The sequence below is a fragment of the Anolis carolinensis genome, chromosome 2 (assembly GCF_035594765.1).
Source record: "Anolis carolinensis isolate JA03-04 chromosome 2, rAnoCar3.1.pri, whole genome shotgun sequence".
NCBI classification, from domain to species: Eukaryota; Metazoa; Chordata; class Lepidosauria; order Squamata; family Dactyloidae; genus Anolis; species Anolis carolinensis.
The window spans coordinates 128,910,083-128,934,405 of NC_085842.1; the positions used below are offsets into that span (position 1 = coordinate 128,910,083).

The 24,323-nt window shown below is 39.1% G+C and overlaps 1 protein-coding gene across 14 annotated transcripts in view; it reads right to left on the reverse strand.

Annotated features, from left to right (window-relative positions):
- cacna1a (calcium voltage-gated channel subunit alpha1 A) overlaps positions 1-24,323 on the reverse strand; it is a 389,802-nt gene that overhangs the window by 77,222 nt on the left and 288,257 nt on the right. For 13 of the 14 annotated variants that reach the window (XR_010003865.1, XM_062973920.1, XM_062973922.1 and 10 more), the window contains exons 29-33: positions 23,500-23,640; positions 21,238-21,439; positions 17,943-18,107; positions 17,453-17,563; positions 11,897-11,980 (exon numbers count right to left, since the gene is read on the reverse strand). Coding sequence is in view for 13 of the 14 variants with exons in the window: in XM_062973920.1 (XP_062829990.1) it covers positions 11,897-11,980; positions 17,453-17,563; positions 17,943-18,107; positions 21,238-21,439; positions 23,500-23,640 (703 nt within the window). In the remaining variant the exon portion in view is untranslated. The remainder of the gene's footprint in view (positions 1-11,896; positions 11,981-17,452; positions 17,564-17,942; positions 18,108-21,237; positions 21,440-23,499; positions 23,641-24,323) is intronic. The other variant, XM_062973924.1, reaches the window with a different exon arrangement.

Genomic DNA, 24,323 nt, shown 5'->3' on the forward strand with positions numbered 1-24,323 from the left:
AATTCTATCAACAGAGGACTTTTTAAATTACCCACAACCAAATGCACTGATTTGTTTTGTTTTGTTTTTTGATGCAAGCAGGTAGAACATTATTGTGTGGCCTCACACCATACATGTTCTGCACACACAAATCTGGGAAGAAGGGAAAGCAAGACAAGTGCCAGTAAGGAAGAGAAGGACATTTGAGGGATGACCGGAGACTTGAAATGATGTCTAAAACATTCTGGCCTGAAAATGCATCTGGCTTTTGCATCCAACAGGTGGTGGGCCACATCCCAAGATTCTGAAGGAATTACTGCTATCATGTTGAGAAGAACAATTTTTGCTTCCAGCAATATAAGAAATAATATATTCCAGTTGAGTTCACCAAGATGCATTTTATGTGTCTCCTTCAAAGGAAATGGCATATAAGCTTCTGGGATATAGGGGAATACCCTGTAGTGTGGCGTTCTCTTAGTTAAGAAGTGCCACAGCTTTAGAGAACTACAGATGCCCAAAGTCCTGAAGAGTATGCACTGCAATTTCTGAGATCTCATCAAGGCTGGGCCAATATAATAGTGTGCATGTATTTGTGATAACTAAATTATTGAGGCCTTTGAGTTCTTTCTAAAATTGATCCAGTTAAAAAGGAACCAACACAGAAAACAGTAAACAAAGATGCTTTTTGCAATAAATGAAATGAGGCTTTCCTTGGGCAAAAAGCCTTGGCTAGGAACCTAAGGTTTTGCCCTACTGTGGATACTTCCAGTTGATTCGTTTTGTACCATGGATTCTTGATTATTCCCAGAGACTTTGACATCTCATTTTACATATCCCAACTAGTTTAAAAGGGAAGCCTGATTAACTCTAACAAATCCAGAGAGTTCTGCTATGTGGCTTTACCTTGAATTGATTAAACACATTGAACAACACTGTGACTGGTAGTCTGGGGTATGAATGCAACACACATTACAGAAAGTGAATGCAGCTGCAAAAACACCTGCCACGAGGTGTTAACTTAGCTATAGAACCTCTCATACATTAAGTTTCCAATAAAACGGCACAAAAAAGAAAAAGACTCAGATACCATACATGCCAAGAGAGTAGTGTAAGTGCTCAACATATACTGAACATGCAGTTCACTCTGCTTTGTATTTACAAAACAAAGACTGAGATGCTGTGATGCAAATTATATAGTGGATATTATAAAACATCAGATCCTGCAGTCAAAACTCTTCATGTTTATGGCCCGATTGTCTATTCCAAAAAGAAGCTAGTTTTCATATCTTCACTATGTCTGTATATGTGTGTGTGTGTGTTTCCCAGAAGCTATAAGCACACCCATCTCCAACTGTCCTAAAAGGCTGGTCCATATAATTCGAATTTCAGTGAACATGCAGAATGGCAATGGGTGTATGACAGCATACAATGGAGTGAAATCAATTTATTAAGCTACAACACTCAGTTCATGCAGGACAAACATAAGGAAAGCACGCATGCAGAAGGAAAGAGAGTCAGGGAGGAAAACCACCACCCCTATTTGACTAGGCTTTCTCTCGCCACTGGGAGTGGTGCAGCAAGGACCTATGTGCTTTCCTAATAGCCAATCTTTATTGAGATTCACCCCCAACAGTACTTGGTAAGTAAATGTCTTAAAATGTATCTTATGTCCAGAATCCTTCAGGTAAAGAACTTAAGATCTTTATTTATATTGAAATGTGCATTTCTAGTCTGCCCTTGCTCTTTGACCCTAGCGGGCCATTGTGTTTCTAGATCATACTGCTGTCACAACAGCTGACAGCACTGAATGGATCAAATCCTATGGCAGACTCAATATTATCTTGGTTTCTAGCTCCCAGTTTCTGTCTTCTAATCTTTTGTTTGCCCACTTCCATTCTACCAATAAGGCTGAGCATCAGACCTACTTTCTACTTGGCTTTTGTTGCCTTCAGCTCCATGACTCCATACCACCCATTTCCCTTGGGTTTCTAGCTTTTAGATTACTGAATATTTTGAGTTATGTTTTTACTCCCTCGTGCCTCACTTGCATATCTTCCTAGAACAAATGGTAGGGATCTGGGATAGGCTCTGCCTTATTGAAATTTTTCCCATTGTTTTTTTTAAACCTAGTCTTTACTTGGGTCTACCTAAAGGCACTAACCCTCTGGCAACTGGATACTGAAAAAGTACAACAGCTAAGAAGCAGTTTGTAAAAAAAACCCAAAAACAGTTGTATGGCATCCACGCTAATAAGCCATTTTCCTTGTACAAATGCACCTTTTTGCCTATAGGCAGCCATGAAGTGATTGCAAAACCATTGGAATGGCTCCTGGATTATGGCTTTGGATCTTGTGTTGTTTTAATAGTTTATTTTAATGTACTGATATGTTATGATTTTATGATTTTTTTAATTGATTTTAATGTATGGTGTATATTGTATTTGTATGTTTATCTTTGTTGTGGCATTGAATTATTGCTAATCTGGAAGCCGCTCTGAGTCCCCTTCAGGATGAGACAGAACAAGGTAAAAATACAGTAAATAAATAAATACATATCAGGGCATCCTCTCAGAAGGCTTATTCTTTCCTCTGAAGACCTTACATTACATTAAACAGAGCCCTCAACTATATCTGGTGATTTTCAGACATGTTGGACTATCAACTGCATTACTGCTGAGGATGATCGATATTGTTGTGTAACACAGCAAGAAGGCACTGAGTTCAGAAAGGTTATTTTAGGGACTGACACTGATAAGACTGCAACATTCCTCAACATCACCTTCCTATGGTGTTACTGCAGACAAATTGTGAATCTAAACGAGAGAAAACAAATAACACGAAGAGGGGCTGGGGTGGTGGTCTACCAAGCAACAAGCTAGTTATCTGCAAGCATCTTTGGCTCAAAGGATCAGATCATGCAATGTGCCAAGAAGATGCTTTTCACAAATGTAAGGCACTTAGGCTTCAGAAAGCAAACCAACCGAACCCTAGGTGCAAATGTTGAGATGGAGAGGGTCAGAGGTCAGGGAAGGGTGGGTGTTTTAATACCACAAGTTGTGTTCCAACCAGTAAATGGAGAAAAGCAGAAGGTAGTGATTTCATTTTTGGTGATGGGAGAGGGATCAGGGTAGGAAAGTTCAGAAGTATTCATTGGCATGGACACACAGACCAGTTCATGGATGGACAGATGGATTTTTCATAGTGCATTTTGATTGGATGACATTTTCAGAGGGTGTTGCGCCAAAATAGAACAGTATAAAGAGACAGCATGGAAAGAAGATAAGACAAGAGACACAGTCATTATCACACATGGCCTTTGGGATGGAGTCACCTAGCCGACCCTCCTCCCACACCTACCTCTTTCTTTTGTCCAACCCCACCCATCCACTTGGCATGTTGGTCCATTCATAACTAGTGTTCCAAAACTTCTTGATCATGTATGGATTTATTCCCATGTTTCCAGCATAAACAAAACTAGAGCTGAACCTCCATGTTTGAGGAGATAAATTAAAGAGGGAAACTATGGCACATCTTGAAAAAGGGACTTCCACAAGTCAATGGTAAAGGCATTGCTAGGAATGAAGGTGACTTACCATTACAGTTCTTCAGAATCCTTCCAGGTCACACCTTGGGACTGAGCACTATGTTCCCTTAGGCTAAACATCTTCTACATAGCAGTTCCTGTTGGAGCAGTCCACTCTTCCCATCTTCTTTCAGGGTGCCAGGTACTCAAGAGTAACTCTGCATGTACCAAGATCAGGGAGCTCATACTGTCTGGGGTATTCAGAGGAAGGCAAGGCCAGAGGATTGCAAACTATTTCCCTGTCCTCTTTGACTAGTGTGACTAGAGGGCCACTTGTTTGGCCAGAGGAAGTCATTGTATTTGACTAGTCTTAGAGGAAAGGAGGTAGTTTAAAATATAAGGGGACTTCCTCTGGCCAAACAAGTGGCCCTCTAGTCACACTGGAAAACATTAATCTCTGGAAAAATATCCTAAACATACATTTTGGGGAAGAGTATACAATTTCAGTAATAAAATGGATGGCCAGGCAACCAGAGGGTTGCCGAGCATGTTTATGTTGTCTTATTGGTTTAGTTTCAAGGGTAAATTCAACTATCAGAAGAAAGGCATCATCATCATAATAATCATCATCATCATCATCATTCATTCATTCTGCTCTTTCTGTGGTAAAAAATTGTTGGTGGGAACACATGGATACAATTCGAAGACAATAAGGAGATTGCAACATTAAAATCTCTTATGGAAGCACTCTACATCTTTGGGTGACTATTGTACTCTGGAAGCATCAACCGTGCAAATCCCCTTGAACTAATAGCAGTTTTGAATGTTTTTGCTGGGGAAAGGTAAATTTGTGTGTGCGTGTGTGTGAAGGTTTTCCACTTGGCTTATGGGACTAATGTATTACAATAATTGGTGGATCTCTCACTTGTGGTCCAAAGTAAAAGCCTGACAATGGCATAACAAAAATATGTAAAACTTCAACTGAAATAGCAGATCAATTCAGATTATAGACCACAGATCATACTATAATATTTTGTTATATTTCAACATGTAATAACCATAGGAGACTAGGGTAGCCACCTCTCTATTTCCCTTTCACCAGCAAGCAAATATGGTACTTTTTTTTTTTAACTAGAAGAGCTTTTGCCCAACAATTGGTTACTGCAGAATTATTTTTTAATGAACAGGGATGTCATATATACCTGTCCTTGCTATTTTTAGATTGGTTTTATGTTGTTGAAATTCAGGACTTGGTTTTAATGTGATCGTTTCTTTAATTGATTCTTCACTATTATTCATTGTTATAATTGGTTTTAAGTTGCATTTTAATCCATATTTAAATAACACCATAGTTCTACACTGGGAGAAAACTCAGATTGTGTATAAATAAAATCTATAAGAACTTCCATATTGTATCTGAGAAATTGCTGATTTATCTACTTTCTGAAATAGAAGTCAGATATATTAAGGTAATATGTTTTGTAAACTCCTGTATGTTATCCACTTAAAAGCTACGGGTCCATGGACTGTAATAAAGTTTATATGTAATAGTTAATTTTCCTTTGCATTTAAAATGGGTAACATTCACTAAGGAAAAAATTGTCATTATCTTTAATAAACCAGATATGAACACTTTGTTTCTTAAATTATTCTTTCATTAAAAGACTAATTTTTCCAAGGAATTTTATATATTTAGTTATATTTTCATTGAATTGAAAGTGTCTTCAATCTGGCATTTTACAGATTTTGCTTCAAGTCCTCAGCATACAGTATTTTCTTCTTTGAAACCAGAAGCAATTTCATGACTGAAAAACCTTCCACTATCATATTAATACCAAGCACTGAAAATGCCAGACCTAAGGCCACCTTTAGTTGTCTTAAGTTTCCAAAATCAGAAATGATGCCTTTACAGACATGCCCTGTGATTAGAAATGATAGCAGGCAATGCCACAATAATAATTTCTTATAAGTTACCCTCCCTGTACCCACACATTGCCTGTCAGGTCCAATTCCAAATGGAATAGTTAGGATGAGCGAAAATGCCCCATCTTGTCCTGGCCCTCCATTGTCTTGCAAAGCAATCTGCCTGTATTGACAGAGGAATAAATGCATGCTTGTGTTATCGTTACATTAAAAACTGAAAGGATGGGTGACAGGTACAAAAAACTGATATAAAATAAGTTTTGAAAACACTGTTTTACATATATAAATATAAATATAAATATATAGACACAAAGAAACACAGCTTTTCAGCAGTGTGGGTTTGGAGAATGTTCTGATTCAGATTTATAAGCTTCTAAAAGTTGCTCATAACATAGAATATTAAGATACAACTAAACCCATACATTATTTTCTTACATATGAAGGAGAGTTAGAAGAATGACATTTGGAACAAAATGAGATGTTGGAAAAGTGTAATTAAACCTGTCACCTATCGCTTCTTTTCATACACAGCACTATATCACTCCTCCCATTTCATTCCTAACAAAAATCTAAAGTTGCAAAGAGAGGTATTATTAGAAGATATCTCACAGCATGTTTACTGGCAATGCTTACTGAAAACTTCTGCTTTATCAGAACTTTGGCGGATCAGGGTGTGGGATTACAACCTGTGTTGGACGGGGTTGCACTTCCCCTGAAGACACAGGTTTGCAGTCTGGGGGTGCTCCTGAACTCATTGTTGACCCTGGAATCCCAGGTGTCGGCAGTGGCCGGGATGATCTTCGCACAGCTAAAACTTGTGCCAGTTGCGCCCGTACCTTGAGACGCCTGACTTGGCCATGGCAATCCATGCCTTAGTCACATCCCGTTTGGACTACTGCAGTGCTCTCTATGTGGGGCTGCCTTTGAAGATAGTTCAGAAACTACACTAGTTCAGCGATCAGCACCCAGGTTACTAACTGGAGTTCTATACAGGGAGAGAACCACTCTCATGTTGTGGCAGGTCCAATGGCTGCAGGTCCGTTTTTGAGCTAAATAGAAAGTGCTGGTTGTTATCTATAAAGCCCTAAACAGTTCAGATCCAAGCTATTTGTCAAATCCCATCTCCCTGCATAGACCATCTTGGGCACTTCTGTCAGCAGAGGAGGCCCTGTTTTGGTCCCACCCCCGTCACAAGCGCAGCTGGTGGGAACGAGAGAGGGGCCTTCTCCGTGATTGCCCACTGCCTCTGGAACTTCCTCCCCAAAGAAATAAAAATGGCCCCACCCTCCTCTCCTTTAAGAAACAGTTTAAGACACATCTATGTACCTTAGCGTATGGAGAGGAGGAGGATTAACATAATCGTCATCTCACAGTGGCTATGGTCTGAATGAAATTACAACGAATGCCCAACATTTTCTGCAGTTTGGTCATTTAATTCGGTCCGGGTATTCACTCTGTGCGATAATGTTTTTACTGAATGTTATGTTTAAATTTATGTTTATTTTTCTAATTTGGATTTTTACTATAATAAGTATGTTATCGTTATTTTATACTCTTTGATACTAAGTGATGTAGTTGTGGCATTAAATGTTTGCCATTTTATATTATATTAACCACTCTAAGACCCTCAGGGGAGAGAGGGCAGTCTAGAAATAAAGTTTATTATTATTATTGTTTCCTAGTTACTCATTTTTACTTTTTGTTCTCATGGGTAGGTGTATGTTGCTCCTCCTGACATCCCCAAATGATTATTCACATTAAGACCAATTTCTCATTCTCGGGATAGTGTGAGGAGCAATCCATGTGATGGGAACTACCCAAGCCTCCAGTCCTGGGTGGTTACACTTATAATACTGTTTGCAAAACATTTTATCCAAAAGCTGCTCCTGTGACCTTCATTTATCAACTTTATAGATATTTATCCCAAAGATCTAATGGAACAAGGCCACAGATTTACCTGGTGTGGTTTCTTATCAAGGTCATGGCAAAAGTATATGGAAGCCATAATTCATCTAGGCAACATTTGGATAGCCACCTGATGTCCCAAAGGTCTTGGATTAAATGAAAAAAATAATGCTACCATTCTATGCACACTGTCAGTTCTTCTAAGATAATATTTCACTACTCTTCTTGCATCTACAAAATGCCTTTGGGCACCAATCATTGCTTTTGCTTTGAACAGAAAGTTGGCAAATAAATGATGTAATTGTATGGTCTTTTGGTAAAACACTTGGAGACAAACTGTTGAAGCCTGCTTGCACCACCTCAAGGTGGAAGAAAAAAGTGGACAGGCCTATCTCCATTATGGTGGGAGCCGATACCCACTTTGAAATGCAGTCACTTTTAGACTTGCGAAAGCACTGTGGGAGATTACAATACCTAGTGCAGTGAAAATCAAAGGAGTTGCATCCCGAATAGGTGGATGCTGGACATGTTCGAAAGCTGGCTAAAAAGAGCGTTTCATCAGTCTTATCTGCATAAACCAAAGGGTTAATGCAGGGGTCCCCAAACTACGGCCCGGGGGCCACATGCGGCCCATTGAAGCAATTTATCTGGCCCGCACAGCGGTGGCTCCCTCCTCCTCCACCGAGTGCATGCCTTCCAAAGCTTGGCTTGTTTATAATGGTATTTTAATTATTATTTAATTAATAATTAATTATTAAGGGGTGCTTTGCTAGTGCTTTTGGTGTACAAATGCAGAAGGGAGTTGGACTGGATGTCCCAAGGGGTCGCTCCCAACCCTCTTTGTTGTTGTTGTTGTTATTATTATTATTATTATTATTATTGACACAAAGACACAGTATAACACAGCAAACAAGATATATAAGCTGGATTTTGTATCACAAAATCACAATTCAAACACTTCCAAAGCATTTAGGACTGTGTGATGTATTATTATTATTATTATTATTATTATTATTATTATTATTATTATTATTAACAACATTGAGGCTGTGTGGCCATCTGTCAGGGGTGCTTTGCTTGTGCTTTTGGTGCACAAAGCAGAAGGGGGTTGGACTAAATGGCCCAAGGAGTCTCTTCCAACCTTCTTTATTATTTTATTATGATTATGATTAACACTGAGACTGCATTTGTTCCAGTTTTGGTTTGTTTTTTTTTAAACTCAAAATAAGGTATGTGCAGTGTGAATAGGATAGGTTAAAAAAACAACAACTATAGTCCGGCCCTCCAACAGTCTGAGGGACAATGATCTCGCCCCCTGTTTAAAAAGTTTGGGGACCCCTGGGTTAATGTGTTCTTTTTCACTTGTCTGCTTTTATCTCTCTCCCCTGCAGGTGGCAGCCTCTTTTTTTGGGGGGGTGGGGGGTGGGGGTGGGAAGTTATGTCAGGAAGTCAGATTCAGCCATGAACATTCATCTTGACCTGGACTGGAATGCAGGGGAGGGGGGAGGAGACAGGACTAAAGGGAACCACCGAGAAGGCCATTTTGGCTTTTATTTTGAGATCTGAGAAAAGACTGAGGTGTGTGTGTATATATGTGTGTGTGTGTGTGTGAGAGAGAGAGACTTCTGGGGTATATAACCTGCAACATAGAAGACTGCATAAGAACTGGCTTCCTTGTATTCTGGTAAAAAGGTAAATAAAGACGTAGTTTTCAATGAGCCTCATTGTGAGCTGGTCTTCCAAGATTTCCAGGTCCTGACACTTGGCTGATTTTTTCTTTGATTTTTACCCTGTCAGCCCTTTCCCTTTATTTGCTCAACAATTTAGAAAAGGCACACTGTCTATCATTGGACTTTGAAATTTAAGTCTACTTTCTTCTGTGTTTTATGAGATAAATATTTTAAATCCACTTTGTATAAGTTGAATACATGTCTTGTTGATTGTGCAGGAGAAGGAAAGCTGTCAGAGAAGAAAGGGGGTCTCAATGGATATAATAGAAACAGAATGTAGATTCCTGCTGTAGAATTAATATGTGGAGAAACCCATTCATGATGGATTGCTTTTTGTGCCATCCTGCAAATGATTAATTTGCACTTTTATCCTGTCAGAAAAGATGGGTACAGCATATCCCACAGTTGTTTTTTACACTTCACATGGGTATGTACACAGGCATACATACACAGAGGAATTCTGTGATCACAGGGAAATAATCAGGCACATATGCATATTCTGTAAAAAAAAATCCCCTTACCTTATCATTTAAGAAGCTAGGGTTTTGCAGTGTTATTTATGCAGTTTGAAACTGAAGACCAGCAAAACTATTCAAGACTCTTTGACAAAGATGACAGCAAGACTTTGTAGTAATTACAGCAACTGGAAATAAACACCTCCATTCCTAGTTATGCCATATATTTTGTGGAAGCCATTCCAAGCTTAATGTTTCAGATTCCCAAGACACTTTATAAGTGTGATGCTGGAAACTAGTCTGTTCATGCTGGAAGTATACATTCTAATTATACATTGATCTTTGAAAGGCAGGATCCTTCTACCCTCCAGTTCTAAAATTCCATGCATTTTGCACAGTTCTTAAACAATACAATTTTAAGTCCCATGCAGATCTCTCCTCCTTCTATCAATGTCTTACTCTGGATTAAACAACACATGTACAGGAGACCTGTGACTGGATCTTCTTGTGCTTTATTCTTTACTTCAGAGTTACTAAAGAGTGCGTGCATGCTATGTGTTGAAAATACCACATTTGGGGGGCGGGGAGAGTGACTATATACATTTTCCCCCATGCACTTTCTTAGTATGAAGTGATTCCATAGCTGCTATGAAGCTATCTGAAGGCAGGTGTGGGATGATATGATTGACTTGTCCCTTTGCCCTGAGTAAAATTAACTGTAGCTAGGAAGGAGAGAAGATTATTTTGAATGGAGGAACATGATCAAGAAGTTTTATACTTCTTCCCAAAATAAAAGCCCCTCCCAGCTATTCCTCTGAAGAAAAGAATAAGATGGAGGATTCATTCAAAGGTCTCCCGTAGCGTCCCTCTCCCAGCCATTCACTACATTCTACTGATTGGTTGTGAGTGGAAGGGAAAGAATGGACACTTGGTCAATGTAAAGAGGAAAACGAATTTCTGTAGCGATATGGTCATCCTTGCTTTTGCACTTCCCAGCAGCAGTAGAACATGGAATACAGATTGATAGTCCTTACATAATGCTGCTATGGACTTGTATATGTAAAGTGATCCTGAATATTCTCCTCCAGGCCACTCCACTCATCACAGCAAACAAAAGACCACCTAAAATATTCACAGGATGTCTGGAACTATAACAAGTGAGGGAGCTACTTCCATCTCCATAGCATATTTCTTTTCTTTACATATCCACTTTAACTGCTCATGGTTTCACAGGTAGCCCACCTATAACATGTATGCCTACGATGTACACACATTAAAAAGCAGTGGTAAAGCACCACTATACAAGTTATGGGGTAGAAGTAGTTACATAACTACTACCAAACCTATCAAATGGAAGGCTCACACTTTTGAGTTATAGCTGGAGAGAAGCCTCTCTTGTTCTTATAAAGTATACACGCAAGGAGGAAAAATGTCCTGCCCAGAGAGGAATCCAATTGTTTGTGTTCTTACAAGTCAATATTTTGGATTTGGCACAGATGTAACATATGCATCATCTCCTTAAGGCAGGCAATTTAGTTGCACTTCTACATTTTGAAGTAAATGAAACCTGTTTTGAAGCTGATAGGATTCCACTGCAGAGGCTCATTGGAAAGAAGCAATGCCAGAACAATTAAAGATGGGGCAGGACTGTACTGAAATGCCTCCTCCGTGGACAAAAATTTGGAGTTTGTTACATATCTAATGTACAATAGCTTAATTTCTAAGATGACTTGAGTCACATGTTTAAGAATCATGTACAGACACAAATGCTTTAATTTCTGTATATACATCTCCTGTAGCATGAAAAGCCTTTCCCACACAACTCAATCTCAATTTAAAGTTGATGGCAAAAGCCATAATGAAAAGACTCCAAATTTCTGACCGTCTCAGTAGAAAGTTGTGGATTAATCGTAGCGCAGCCAAAAACATCTCACTGGAATGATTTTGGCTTCTTTGCACCTACTTTATTTGGGAAATTCAGAACTTCAGTCCGTATAAGACTTTCAGCAGGATGTATTCACATACACACCATTGCAAGTCTTTCTGGATGACATAATTTGAATGAATACAGACCATATTAAAGAGGGACAAAATAATGTAGGTTTGGTTGTTTGCACTTAAGAGAACTTATTCTGGATGACAACTAAAATGTTGCCACTATTATGTGCTGACTAATAAGCACTCCATAGGATTATTTGCAAACTGCTTCTTCTAGATCACACTACCCTTTATGCTGCTCCTTTCTGGATTTTTCAGCCCCATTCTAGTTGGGGATTTACTTCAATTGAATGAAAGATCCTCACGTTTCATGTTTTGCTCCCCACTCCCTGTAGAATGCTTCCCTCCCCCAGAATGTTATGCCCACCACAGTTTTGAACTTACCCCAAACTCTGTCACTAAGATGTCTGTGATGCTACCCAGAACTGTGACAAAATCAAAGATATTCCAGGCATCACGGAAATAATTCTATAAAGGAAGAACAAAACAAAGGACGAAAAGGAACAGCCACACAGCAGCAAACAGGTGACAACATTCAGTCACAACAGAAGCAACAGCAACATGAACAGAGAAATCACCACCCTAACTACTCCACCTCCCCCCCCCCCCCCAATCATCTCCAACAGACCATTCAAATAAACTACAGTTCTTGTGATGGAAATTGCAAAAGAAAATGTACATAACTATATGAAGCTTCTTTCTGTCAACACAGTAATTTGTATTCATGAAATAGGGTATACAAAAAGGCTATCTTACTTTACCCACTGTGGTCGCATAGAATCATTTCACTGGCCACCAATGGCTTTAGCATGAATAAAATTAGAATAAGAGAAAGGTAAGACTTGACTACAAGCTGCTCCCTATGAGTGCTTGAGACAATGCTCTTACCCTCTGAGAATGAGACTTGTGGAACTCGCAGGCAAGGAGCTAACCAACAACTATCTACCTTTCTCTTCCTCACCTTTTTTGCATGGACAGTCACATGAGCAGTTATAAAAATAAGGACAATGCATATAAGCCCAATAGTATGATTTCTCCAGCAATTGCCCTTTCAGCTGGGCATCTCCATGGGGTGACAGCCAGTTGTCTCCCAAATCTGACTAAAGAAACCAGAGCTCTCACATCAGCTCATAAAATCAAATAAATAGCAAATAGTAAGGATTTAGGTCAGGAACTAAGCATGTTCTTGAGTGATCCCTTGCCAGCAGCAGCCAGTTTTAATAGAGAATGACTTAGATTAGAGCAGCGCTTCTCAATCTGTGCTCCTTCGTGCGTTTTGGACTTCAGCTCCCAGAAATCCCAACCAGCTTACTAGCTGTTAGGAATTGTGGGAAGTGAAGTCCGAAACATCTGGAGAACAGGTTTGAGAACCACTGGAGTAGAGGAATGGGAAGTGAAGATCTAAGGCCCCTTTCTTAATACTACAAAATAACCTCTGTCAAAGTGACAGATACTGTTCATTTTCAACTTTTTATTGCATCTGAGATTGGCAAATAAAGAAGTGGAGTTCGAGGGGTGGTGGTGGCAGCATTCAATGAGTTGGATTTTACCCAGAATCCATTAGACACTAACTCCAATGCCCATTAATTGTGTGCTGTCAAGATAACGTTGACTTATGGTGACCGTATCAATGAGAAAACTTAAATACCTTTTTATTAGCAGCCTGTTCAAGTCTTAGACACTAAGGACTGTAGTTTTCTTTATTACATCCTATCCCTCTATAATGCAGTCTTCTTTCTTTCCTGACACCCTTTTGTTACCAAACATAATTTTTCCAGCAAGTCATAATATGGAAAAGTACAATGTCCTCAGTTTAGTCATTTTATGTGTTGTCGAAGGCTTTCATGGCTGGAATCACAGGGTTGTTATGTGTTTTCCGGGCTGTATGGCCATGTTCCAGAAGTATTCTCTCCTGATGTTTCACCCACATCTATGGCAGTCATCCTCAGAGGCTGTGAGGTATATGTCATTTTAGTTTCTAAAGTTTAGGGTTGATTTGCTCTTGTATGCATTTCTTTGTTGTTTTGGTGGCACCAAAATCTCATTTAGCACATTTCAAATAATTGTTTTTCTTACTGTCTGCTTTCTTCACTGACTCACATCCATATAAGAAAACTGGAAACACCATGGCATGGATGATTCTGATCTCACATTTAATGATACACTTGAGGATCTTATTTAGCTGTACTTTCAAATCTAAGTCTTCTTCTGATTTCTTAACTATAGTCTTGAATTTGATTTATGACTGAGCCAAATTATAAAAAACCTTTACCAATGTAAATGTTTCCATCATCCATATTAAAGTTACATAAATCATCTGTGGCTATTTTTGTTTTAAAAAATCAGCTGCAACCTCCTTGTTTCATCACTACTTATTCCAAGTCTTTGCTAATTTTTATTATTAGTATACTGTCATGTTTGTTATCTTAAATTATATTCCTGCCTCTACTTTTTCACACATTTTTCTTCAAAGTTTAATTCCTTTTTGTATGTGACACTTCTGGTGCATAAACTAAACAGATAGGATGGCAGAATGCACTTTTGTCTGGCACCCTTGCCAAACAGAAACTTCTGTTTTTCTATATTCTTATCTAACAGAATATAGGTTTTGTAACAGGATTCCAAAATGTTATCTCACTCTCATTTTAAATGTAATCTATAGTTTTTCATGATTTTTAAAGCCCTGTCCAGTTTTTTTCTGAAATTTGTTGATGCTTCATTAGTCAACATATTTGTAATATCATCTCTAGTGTCTTATTTTTTCTAATTCCAGCTGGGATAGCTCGCATTCCACAGTCATAAATAGTGTAAAAAATATGCACCCTTTGTTTAAAATCTGGAACATCACTTTGCTGGTTGAAGGGTTACTACAATCTCTTGGTGTCCCATTTTGGAGGATTGTGCCTGTGGGTCACTGGTCCCCCCCCCCCAATATTTCTTGGAATATTTTGGTTAGAATTTGGATGGATTATATATCTATAATATGAAACAGCTCTACAGATATGCCATCTATTCCTAGTGATTTTTTCTTCTTCTAAGTACTTCAAGATTCCATGGATTTTGTGCAAGAATTGTATTTCCTTTTTAAATAATGTAACAGTTCCCTTTGTTTCTCCCTAGGTTGCTGAAAAGTTGCATTTAGGATTGTGCCCCTATTTCTGTAATTTTATGCTTTCCATCTGCTCTTATATGATTGAAATTTCATCATTCATAAAGCTCCACTTTCTTTTTGGCTAAAGATATTCTTTTTGCATTCTTACCTCATTAAAAGCCAGAAGCGGGCTGGCTGAACAGGAGAAAGGGTGTAGTTATGGCCTCCTTACAAAAGGAAGCATACCAAAATAGTTGAAAGGCCTGTGTTGAAGATTTCTCTGTCACCCTCCCCCCTACACTGAACAATTATTGACCGGTGTCCAACATTCCATTTTGGGAGATGACATAATTTTATAGTTACAAGGATTTCTAGATTAAATTGATTATTTTGATCTATTGCAGTCATATTTCAAGACTTGTTACGGAATGAAGATGGCTTTGTCACCTTCACTGGTAACTGCATGGAGAAATGCGTTGTTCTTGGTTTTAACTGGCTTCTAATACCCTCAATTCTAGTATTGTTCTGTGTTACTTTGAAGGGATGGAAGTCAGAGGCACTGTTTTAGAGAAGCACACTTTCTTCCTCAAAAGTCATGTTGCAGGATTTCTGATTCTTTGGCTGCTGGTCTAGGGGGGCCCTTAGGGCTCTGCTATTCAATATATACATGAAACCTCTCAGAGGAGCTGCTCAGGGGTTTTGCATCACTAGTATGCTAATGAAACCAAGCTCTATTTTTCCTTTTCATCAAAATCCAAGTAATTTTTTTGGATGGAGAGGAGAAGGGTTTAAACCAGTTCACAGCATCAGAAATCACTGAATGAATGCAAATTGAAGCTCATTCCAATCATGACAGAAGTACTTCTGGTCAATTAGAAAGTAGCACATATCACTGAATCTAAGACACAATTGAATGTAAGGTGAACCCCATTTTTGAAGTTTTAATTTTGAGGAAAAGAATTTTTTTAGAATATATTTTAGAATTTCCTTTGCATGGATAATACTGTTGGTTTCTTTCATTTGTTTTGTTTCAAAGTTATTTTGTTGATCAATATTTCCTGTTGGGTGAAGAAGAAGTGCAAAGAAATCCACAAGTCATCTATCTGCATAAGTTCATAAAGTATTACGTCTATGGGCCCATTGGGGAGGCTGAGAAAACAGGAAGTGGCGCTTAGCAAAGTAAGCAGTCATCTGGCTAAAGATAAGGACAAAATAGTGGGGCTGTGGCAGAGCTGGTGGGGCTGGGGCCCTTCCCCCTTATCCTCTTTCTTCTTGCAGGTAAGACAGTTTTGCAAGGAAAACCCCCCACGAATTTAAGGCACCATCAAATCTATGGCACACCCTTGCTTTCTAGGCCCCTTAAGCTTAGAAAGGTGTTTAGGATCTAGTCAGAGAGGTGTTGTGGTTTTTAACTTTGAATATGCTTCGATGGATTTTAACTGTGAAGTTTTTAGTGCTGTTTGTGTTTAATTCTGTTTTAAAGTTTGTATATTTGTATATTTTAAATTGTGTACTAATGCTTTTATATTGAGCCACGTTGAGTCCCCTTTGGGGAGATAAAGTGGGGTAGTAATAATAATAATAATAGGAAAAAGTGCACCTCAGAATTGATAAAATACAGTAAACCAGGAAACGGGGATTTGGCCTATGCTGAATGGGGATACACTTAAATGGAAGACATAGATTTACAGTTTGGATCTATTCCTGGAAGCAGATGTGAGTCTAGGGGCTCATATTTCTGCAGTGGTCAGCAATGCTTTAGTGCACATAAAGGCTAGTGAGGTAATGGCACCAGAGGCGGCCCTAGGTAATTTCGCCTTGTAGGCGAACCTAGTGGCTACCCCCCCCCCGAAATTGCGCCCCCCAAGGCCCTGCATATACCTTCAGCGGCGGCGGCAGCAGTGGCAGTGGGGACCATCGGCTCCCTCCTTGGCAAACGCAGAAGGCCTCAACCGAGGCCTAGCTTTTCTCACGAGGACTCGCAAGCCCTCACAAAGAGAGCTAGGCCGCAGTTGAGGCCTTCCACGTTCGGCGAGGAGGGAGCCAATGGTCTCCGCCGCTGTGGGGGGCACCTTGATGGCACCCTCAGGGACAATGCGCTACAAGCTGGCGCTTACATTGGCCTCTATGTTGGGCCGGCTCTGAATGGCACCTACTAAAGATGCCAGATCTGGCTATTAAGACAGAATGCATTTTAAGAATGTTTGAAAACTTAAATTGTACAACGAGTTACACCCTGCTTGTTAACATAGGACTGGTTACAGGGACCATACAACTCCTTTGCTACAATGGCTCTACCACTTACTGGTCCTTTTCCAGGCACAATTCAAAGTGCTGGCTTTTACCTCTAAAGCCTTATAAAGGTATCTGACAGATGATTCTCTCCTTATATGAGCCTGCCTGAATTTTCCCCAAAAGGCCCTTCTCTCAGATCCACCACTTTCCAAGGTGTGAAGTGCAGAATAGGGGCCTCACTTTCTAGAGAGGCCAGAATGGCGTCCTCCATCCATTGGTAAAGACTTTATTTTATTCTGATAGACTTTTAAAAACCTAATGTTTTTCTGGGGGAAAGGGGGGCATTAAATAGGATATTACACTATTTTTAATTAAACTACAGTTAAACCTTTAAAATTATTTTAATTGTATAATTGTAGCTATTTTTAATGACACTGAGAGTTTATTTTCATTTCAGTACCCCTGATTTTTTTACTATATTGTAGTTGTTTTACTTCTTGAGTCCTTGCTTTAAGGAAAAAATGGAAAAAATAATAATGATAATAATAATGCTGCTGCTACTACTACTACTACTACTAATAATAATAATATAATCTAGCAAGAGATACACTTACCAACAATCCAAAGGCAATGATTTTCAGGATACACTCCAAAGAGAACAGGGCAGTGAAGACCATGTTGAACGTCTTTAGTAAATGATCGTACACGGTTGTGGCATTGTAGAACTATTTGAGGTGGAGAAGAGAGAGAGAGAGAGAGAGAGAGAGAGAGAGAAAAGGAGAAGGAACTCAGTGGCAATGAATGAAAAAAGGTTAGGAAAGGAGATCAATGCTGGCAAAAGTTCAAAGAGTAATCTGGGAAGGGTAGTTATTCCTTTTAGGCTAGCTTACAAGATCAAGAAGAGACAAAGTTTAAGAGGAGCGTAAAATATTTTGAAGAACTATGGATTTCAACAGTATCCACTTCTTTTGTATCCAGATCCAAGGCAATTATGTGGCCAGGGAATTAGTTATGGCCAGGAAAACCCCTCCCTCCCCATGATATATAACCGATGGATCCTATGTAGGTACTGGCAACTCATAGCACCATTTGACTCCTACTTACTTTCATCATTAAGACAATGGTGTTTAGGGCAATCATGGCCATAATGGTGTATTCAAAGGGTGGGGAAACCACAAACTGCCACATACGGTACTGAAAACTTTGTTTGTTCTGAGGCATGTGCCGGGTGAGCGGCTTGGCGCTGATGGCAAAGTCAATGCAGGCTCGCTGTGAAAAGAGGACAGAAGCATCAGTGAAAGGACAGGGGCCTCTTTCAAGAGGCAGAAGATAACAAGAAGAGTAAGAAAGTGTGGATTCCTCCTACCTTAGACAGCCTTATTCCCAACATATCATTTTAATTTTTTGTTTTTCACAAAAAGAAGTCTCTTTTTGATTTCCAGTCTTTTCTTTTGCTGACTAAAGAGATGCAATATTGCCTCAGGTATAAATGAATAGCAGTGGTTGTGTCAGCAAAAATAATTAATGATCTCCTGGGGCAATGTGTCATTATGAATCATTTCCTTAGCATGGTTGCAACATGGTTGGCAAAAGGTATACCTGATGTTAATTTTGAAGACAAGGAAAGCTGTGAAGTATTTTAGGAGGGCTGTAAATATCATGTGGAAGGCTGATTTGTGTCTATATTTCATAGGAAGTATGTATTCTTTGGGCCTACTCCCAAGATTAGCCAAGCAAATGTCAGCCCTGGGAACACAATAATTTATTTATCTATTGGATTTATGAATGTGGCTAGTTCCTCCAAGCCCCCAAATATATATTTGTGTTTTTAGAAAATAATGTGGAAAGTGGATGTGGAGCATTAGCTCTATTGAAACCAGTGGCACAGAATTAATTTGCTCCTGTGAAATAGAACTAATTTTGTATGTCTGCAGGCCCATCTCAGAAGCACAATAAAAAAACCCTAAATGTTTATGCGTTAAATCCCATTCCCATTCACTTACGAGGCTTATCCCACTCTGATTTCCATAAGATCTTCAGCTATATTATAACTATAAGGCTTTGTGTTAAGTGAGGGATGGGCAGCCTATAAAATGCTCAGCCTAATTTCAAAAACCATCTGCAAGTGATGAAAGCACTCTGTAAATTTAGATCTTCCAAGAATAATATGTCTCTCCCCCAGCAGCTCACTGGGTGAAGAGAGAGAGAGAGACAAAGAAAAGGGGGGGGGGAAGTGGTTACAGAAAGAGACAGAAAAATAAAGGGTACCTACCCATTTCTGGCACAGCATCTAACCACTAGAAGCATGCAAATCTCAACAGATGAAGACATCAGGAGTCAGGCTTATACTGAATTTGACCAATGGTCTATATCAGGCATGGGAAAGCCTGCCTGATATAGGCTATTGGTCAAATTCGGTCCTCAAGGCGCTTAACTCAGGCTCTCCTCATTTACCCTGCCCTCTTGGCATAAGGACATGATGATCCGCAATAGCTGAGAACCATCTGCAGCGCTCTCAGCCACCATGTGTCTTGCCCTCTTCCCGGCATAAGGATGGTGCAAGCGGCCCCATCCTTATGCCGGGAGGACAATTCAAGAAAGGCATGTGGTGGCTGAGAGCCCTCCGGAGCACTCTCAGCTGCTGTCGGTCTCACCTTCCTCCTGGCATAATGCCAAGACGACAGCCCGAGGATCGGAAAGGAGGAATGGGGGCAGTCGCCGTGTGTCCCGCCTTTCTCCCAGCATAAGGATGGGGCAAGCAGCCCCGTCTTTATACTGTGAGAACAACCTGAGGATGACCAAGGCCCTGCCCTGCCCCCTTCTGGCCCTGCCCTCTCCTGGGCCCTACCCCTCATGGACCCATGCCCATCCAGAGGGTGAACGGCCCCACTCTCCTGGCCGAGCCTGCAATGTGGTCCCAAGGCAAAAAGCTTGCCCATGTCTGCTTCCAGGTAATCTATAGCAGGATGTATCAGGCTGTCTGATACAGGGCAATTCTTATTTTCCAGGGTGCCAGCACTAAACTTGTTTTCTTTGGGTACAACTGTTTTTTTTTCTTTTGTGGATATTATTTATGTAGCACTTATCTACAGGATACTCTCCAGGATTTTAAACAGAGATCTTTTCAAGCCCTACCTGGAGATTCTGGGAATTGAGTCTGGGACTTTTTGCATGCAAAGGATGTGCTCTATTACTCAGAGAATGTGATCTTCACCATAAAAAGGTTCCCCAATTGTGTTGTAAGAGACAACACTAGTTTCTCAGGAACATCTGGTTGAAATTACGGATATTATTTTTTAAAAAAATATTTGAAAAATTGTATAAAATGTGTTTTTTGAATATTAGGAAACCCTGACATGGGGAATCATGAACTGATGAAAATCTTTGAAGCTTGAGACTCCTTCTGTAAATATTGACACATTTTTTTCTGTTCATAAAATAATATTCTTTTGGGAATATTATCTTTAGAAAATGCTGTTAGTAGCACAGACAATGCTGCTTTCTCCACTTACACAAAAAGAAATGCAATTTTTTTTGTAGAATACGTATTTGTGAGAACTGAACAATATTCAAAGACTTTCTTGTATTGGGAAGGAAATTGTTAAAATCGCCTGTTCCTTCCTTTGGGAATGAAATTAACAAAGAATTACATCCCTTGTTGAGATTGGCTATGACCATTTTAAAAAAAATAAAATAAGGAAACTGAACATATGTGTGCCACTGAGTTGGAAGCAGAATTTTCTTCCTCTACTATGGAGGGAAGAAAAAATTGTTGACACCATATCAATTCTGCACTGGAGGAAATACTGGTTTGTTCTGGTCTTCATGTTAGAAAATATGCTGTTATTACAAAAAGACATAGCTTGGGCAAGATATATTATTCAGGTTACATAACAAGTGAGTGAGATTTTTTACATTATAGATTTTAAAAAATCTGATTTTAAGTGTAATTTATATATTCTGGAAGCCTTCAGTACATGATGTATCACCGTTACAAGCACTTTTTTAAAAAGCTGAATTTATGTTGTGTATTTTTGGCATTTTGAAATTATAGTTAAATTTTAAACATTTTTCATGCTGAGATGTGCGCTAAAAATACACTAGGATTTCTGATATTACTTTCTATAACAAAGCTGCTTTTGATTCTATGAATACTTTGTCAACAAATTTTCAGTACTTCAAGTTACAGGATCAACTAGTGAAACCTGCCTTTAACTAACCTTCAATATCCCAACAGACTATTTTTCTATCAAACCAAAGTTTTGAATTTTCCATGAAGAAATGGGTGAGAACCTTCATAAATCTTTTGGAGTTCAAAAATCCCACTGTTTTCTGCCAAACTAACATTTTATTGGACTCTGCCTAAGGGTACATTGTCCATTCCCAACACATGCCACACCTCATTCTTCTCCAGGCTGTACTCCTCCATCATCTTGTCCCCCTGCTCCTGGAAGGTGATGATGATTAAGGCCACAAAAATGTTGACAAAGAAAAATGGGAAGACCACAAAGTAGACCACATAGAAGATGGACATCTCCATGCGATAACCAGGGCTGGGGCCCTGATTCTCATATGTAGCATCCACCGAGTGCTTGAGGACACTGCAGAAAAGACAAAACAAGGAGGGATGGAAATAGGAAACAAGGGAAAACAGAGATAATCTGGTGAATTATCCATCAGATTCACTGACAGCAGCACGCAATGCTTCTGAGATAGGTTCCAGATATTCAAAATTCAAGTTAATTTGGGATAGTCTGCCCTTACATCTTACACTCCTGGACAATTTGGAATTCTAATTCAGAGGGCTACGTTACTCAAATCAGCTGCAAGATCTATTGTAGCTTTTGAGATTGTTATCCGTCAGTGAGATGAATCTTAATAAACTCTGGTCCAATCCAGGTCAGCAAAAGTGGCAACTGGAAGAATTCACTGCAGATGGGAATGAGATGGATGGGAAGACAGCACTTACCTCTTCCTCTGGGGTGCATAGAGGAAGAGGAAGATGCATTCATTCAGACTGATTCTCTTTCCCATATGATTGTCAATGCAAGAACTGGCAGTTTTAAATGTGGATACCGTCTAACAATTCTGTGCTTTTTAAGACTTAACAAAAATTTACAAATCTGTAAATCAATAAAACACACAATTGGCCATGCTAGCTTTTCCAAAATGAAAGATCAGTCTGAAACACCAAACTTTATATTTCAAACATTGTTCTTAGGTTAACTGTGATCAGAGTTTCAAAAAATGCTTGTCTCTCTGTGTGTTCTGCAAATTCATAAATAAATGCTGTTGGGTTTTAAGATCGCAGTGTGTCACTTCCCTGCCATCATAACAGATCTTTAATAATAAACATTTCAAAGCTAGTGTAGTGCTTCAACAAAATCCCAGCTATGTCTTCATTTTGTGGTTTGTGGTGAGGTTTATTATAGGAAACCCCTCTCAATTTGGGAAGGAGTGTTTACTATGCTTTTCCCCAGCCCATGTTTTACTGCTAAATGTCTCCCCTGCAAATGAGAGCAAAGATTTTTTTTCCCAATTGGTGCTGACGTGAACTTTAGTTCTTATACATACACACATAACAGAAGGCTGATTGCTGTTGAAATTAGGTCGAATTGATAAATATTATGAGAGTTAGCATCGTACAGTGGTTTGAATGTTGGCCTTAAGACTTTAGGAGATTAGAGTTTGAATCCCTTCTTGGCCATGGAAACCTAGTGGGTGACCTTAGGCAAGCCACACTCTCTCAGCCTTTGAAAAAGGTGATTGCAAACTACTGTCAGAGGACACAAATAAGTTGCTTTATATTGGAAAAATGATTTGATGACACACAGCATTAAAAGGAGAATTGTTAGACTTCTCTTACATAAATGGGGTGGGGTGTTTTCCAATAAAAATTGATCCCCTAGCCCCCACCCAGTGTTAAAGAAAAAACAAGACAAAGTACAAATGCTAGCTATCTCTGCAATGTAATGTGTAGTGTGAGGTCTTAGGCACTGCAAGTTGTTTTCATTTTAGCAAGAGACATCTTTGTTGCACCTAATAAATTATCCAGGTTATTTTTTCCTTACTACTGTACTAGATAAGTGTAAACAACCCCTCTTTTGGACACTGGATGTAAGTTACAGAGAACTAAATAGTTATGAGTTACAAGGAAGAAATACAGTTATGTGTCAAAAAGAAAGAAATGGTTTCTCAATTTCACTAATGACTTCCTTCTGATATCCCTACTCTCTCTCTGTAACGTTCTGCAATGGTACATGGGTACTGGCAAAATGAGATTCCCATTCAAAATTCAGTGAGACACTTTCAGACTTAATATTTTAATAAAACTTGAACCTCGACATTCTAAATGGAAAGGGTAAATGTCTTGAAATACAAAACTTCAACCAAGAAAAAGCTACATCCTTATCTTCAATGTACACGGACCACTTAAAACACACATAGTATGCTCTTGCACTTTCTCTGGTTTTCTATCAGTTATAAAAAGAAATGAATTCCTCTATCTTCTACTCTGGATGGAGTTTTCATATCCCAAGGAGTAAACCATTGGAGACAAATTTAGGGGCAGATCTCAGTACCTCTCCAAGAGCAGCCAGCCAGCCAACCAGAAGTCCTACCATCACCTAGAAGGGAATCCTTATTTTCTTAAATGACTTACTCTGGCCAACCTTCTCCTGTAGACACGGTGAAGAGAGTAAGGAGCGCCCACAACACGTTGTCATAATGGAAATCATATTTCTTCCACTCTCGTTTCTCAGCCTTCACTTCATTGTTCTTCTCGTAGACTAAATATTCTCCCCTGGGGAAGAATAGCAACAGAAACACTCAGAACAATTTTGGAGGGCTCCAGTATGGTGTGAGTGGGGAACAGTGATCAGACTGTCTATGTGAGAGTGAGCAGAATCTGTATCTACTACATATGTTCTAAGACTGACTCAGAAGAGTTTATAGTTATCCAGAAAAACTCCACTGTAACCCTCAGGCTGACTTAATCTCACTGGCCAAAAGTACAGTTTAATTACACAATGTTACAAAAAATTGAAAACATTTCTGTTCCTGATTTGAAAGTGTTATTTCCTGTTTAATTCTGCAGTACTTACTTTGAAAGTAGTTGTTATACTTCAGAAATTTTGTTTATTTGACTGCCACAAACTATGTTGGATTGGTTGAGACTCTAGGAGATATTCACTGAAACTATAGCAAAAAGTGCTGCAGGATGTCCCACAAAAACAAGGTTTTTGCAGTTTTATAAACCATTTCCATGTTTTTATGATAGAACCAATTAGGAAATGACATTTATAACCCAGGAACAAAAATCGTATCACATAGTGTTGATTCATGTCATCAAGATAGGTTCAAGCTGCTTACAGCACAATTGTTTAATTAAGACAATTCAGTATCCAGTTACCTGGGAGTAAGCCCCTCTGAACTTAACAAGACTTACTTCTTAGTGTGTGTGTGCTTATGTGTATATAAGTTTGT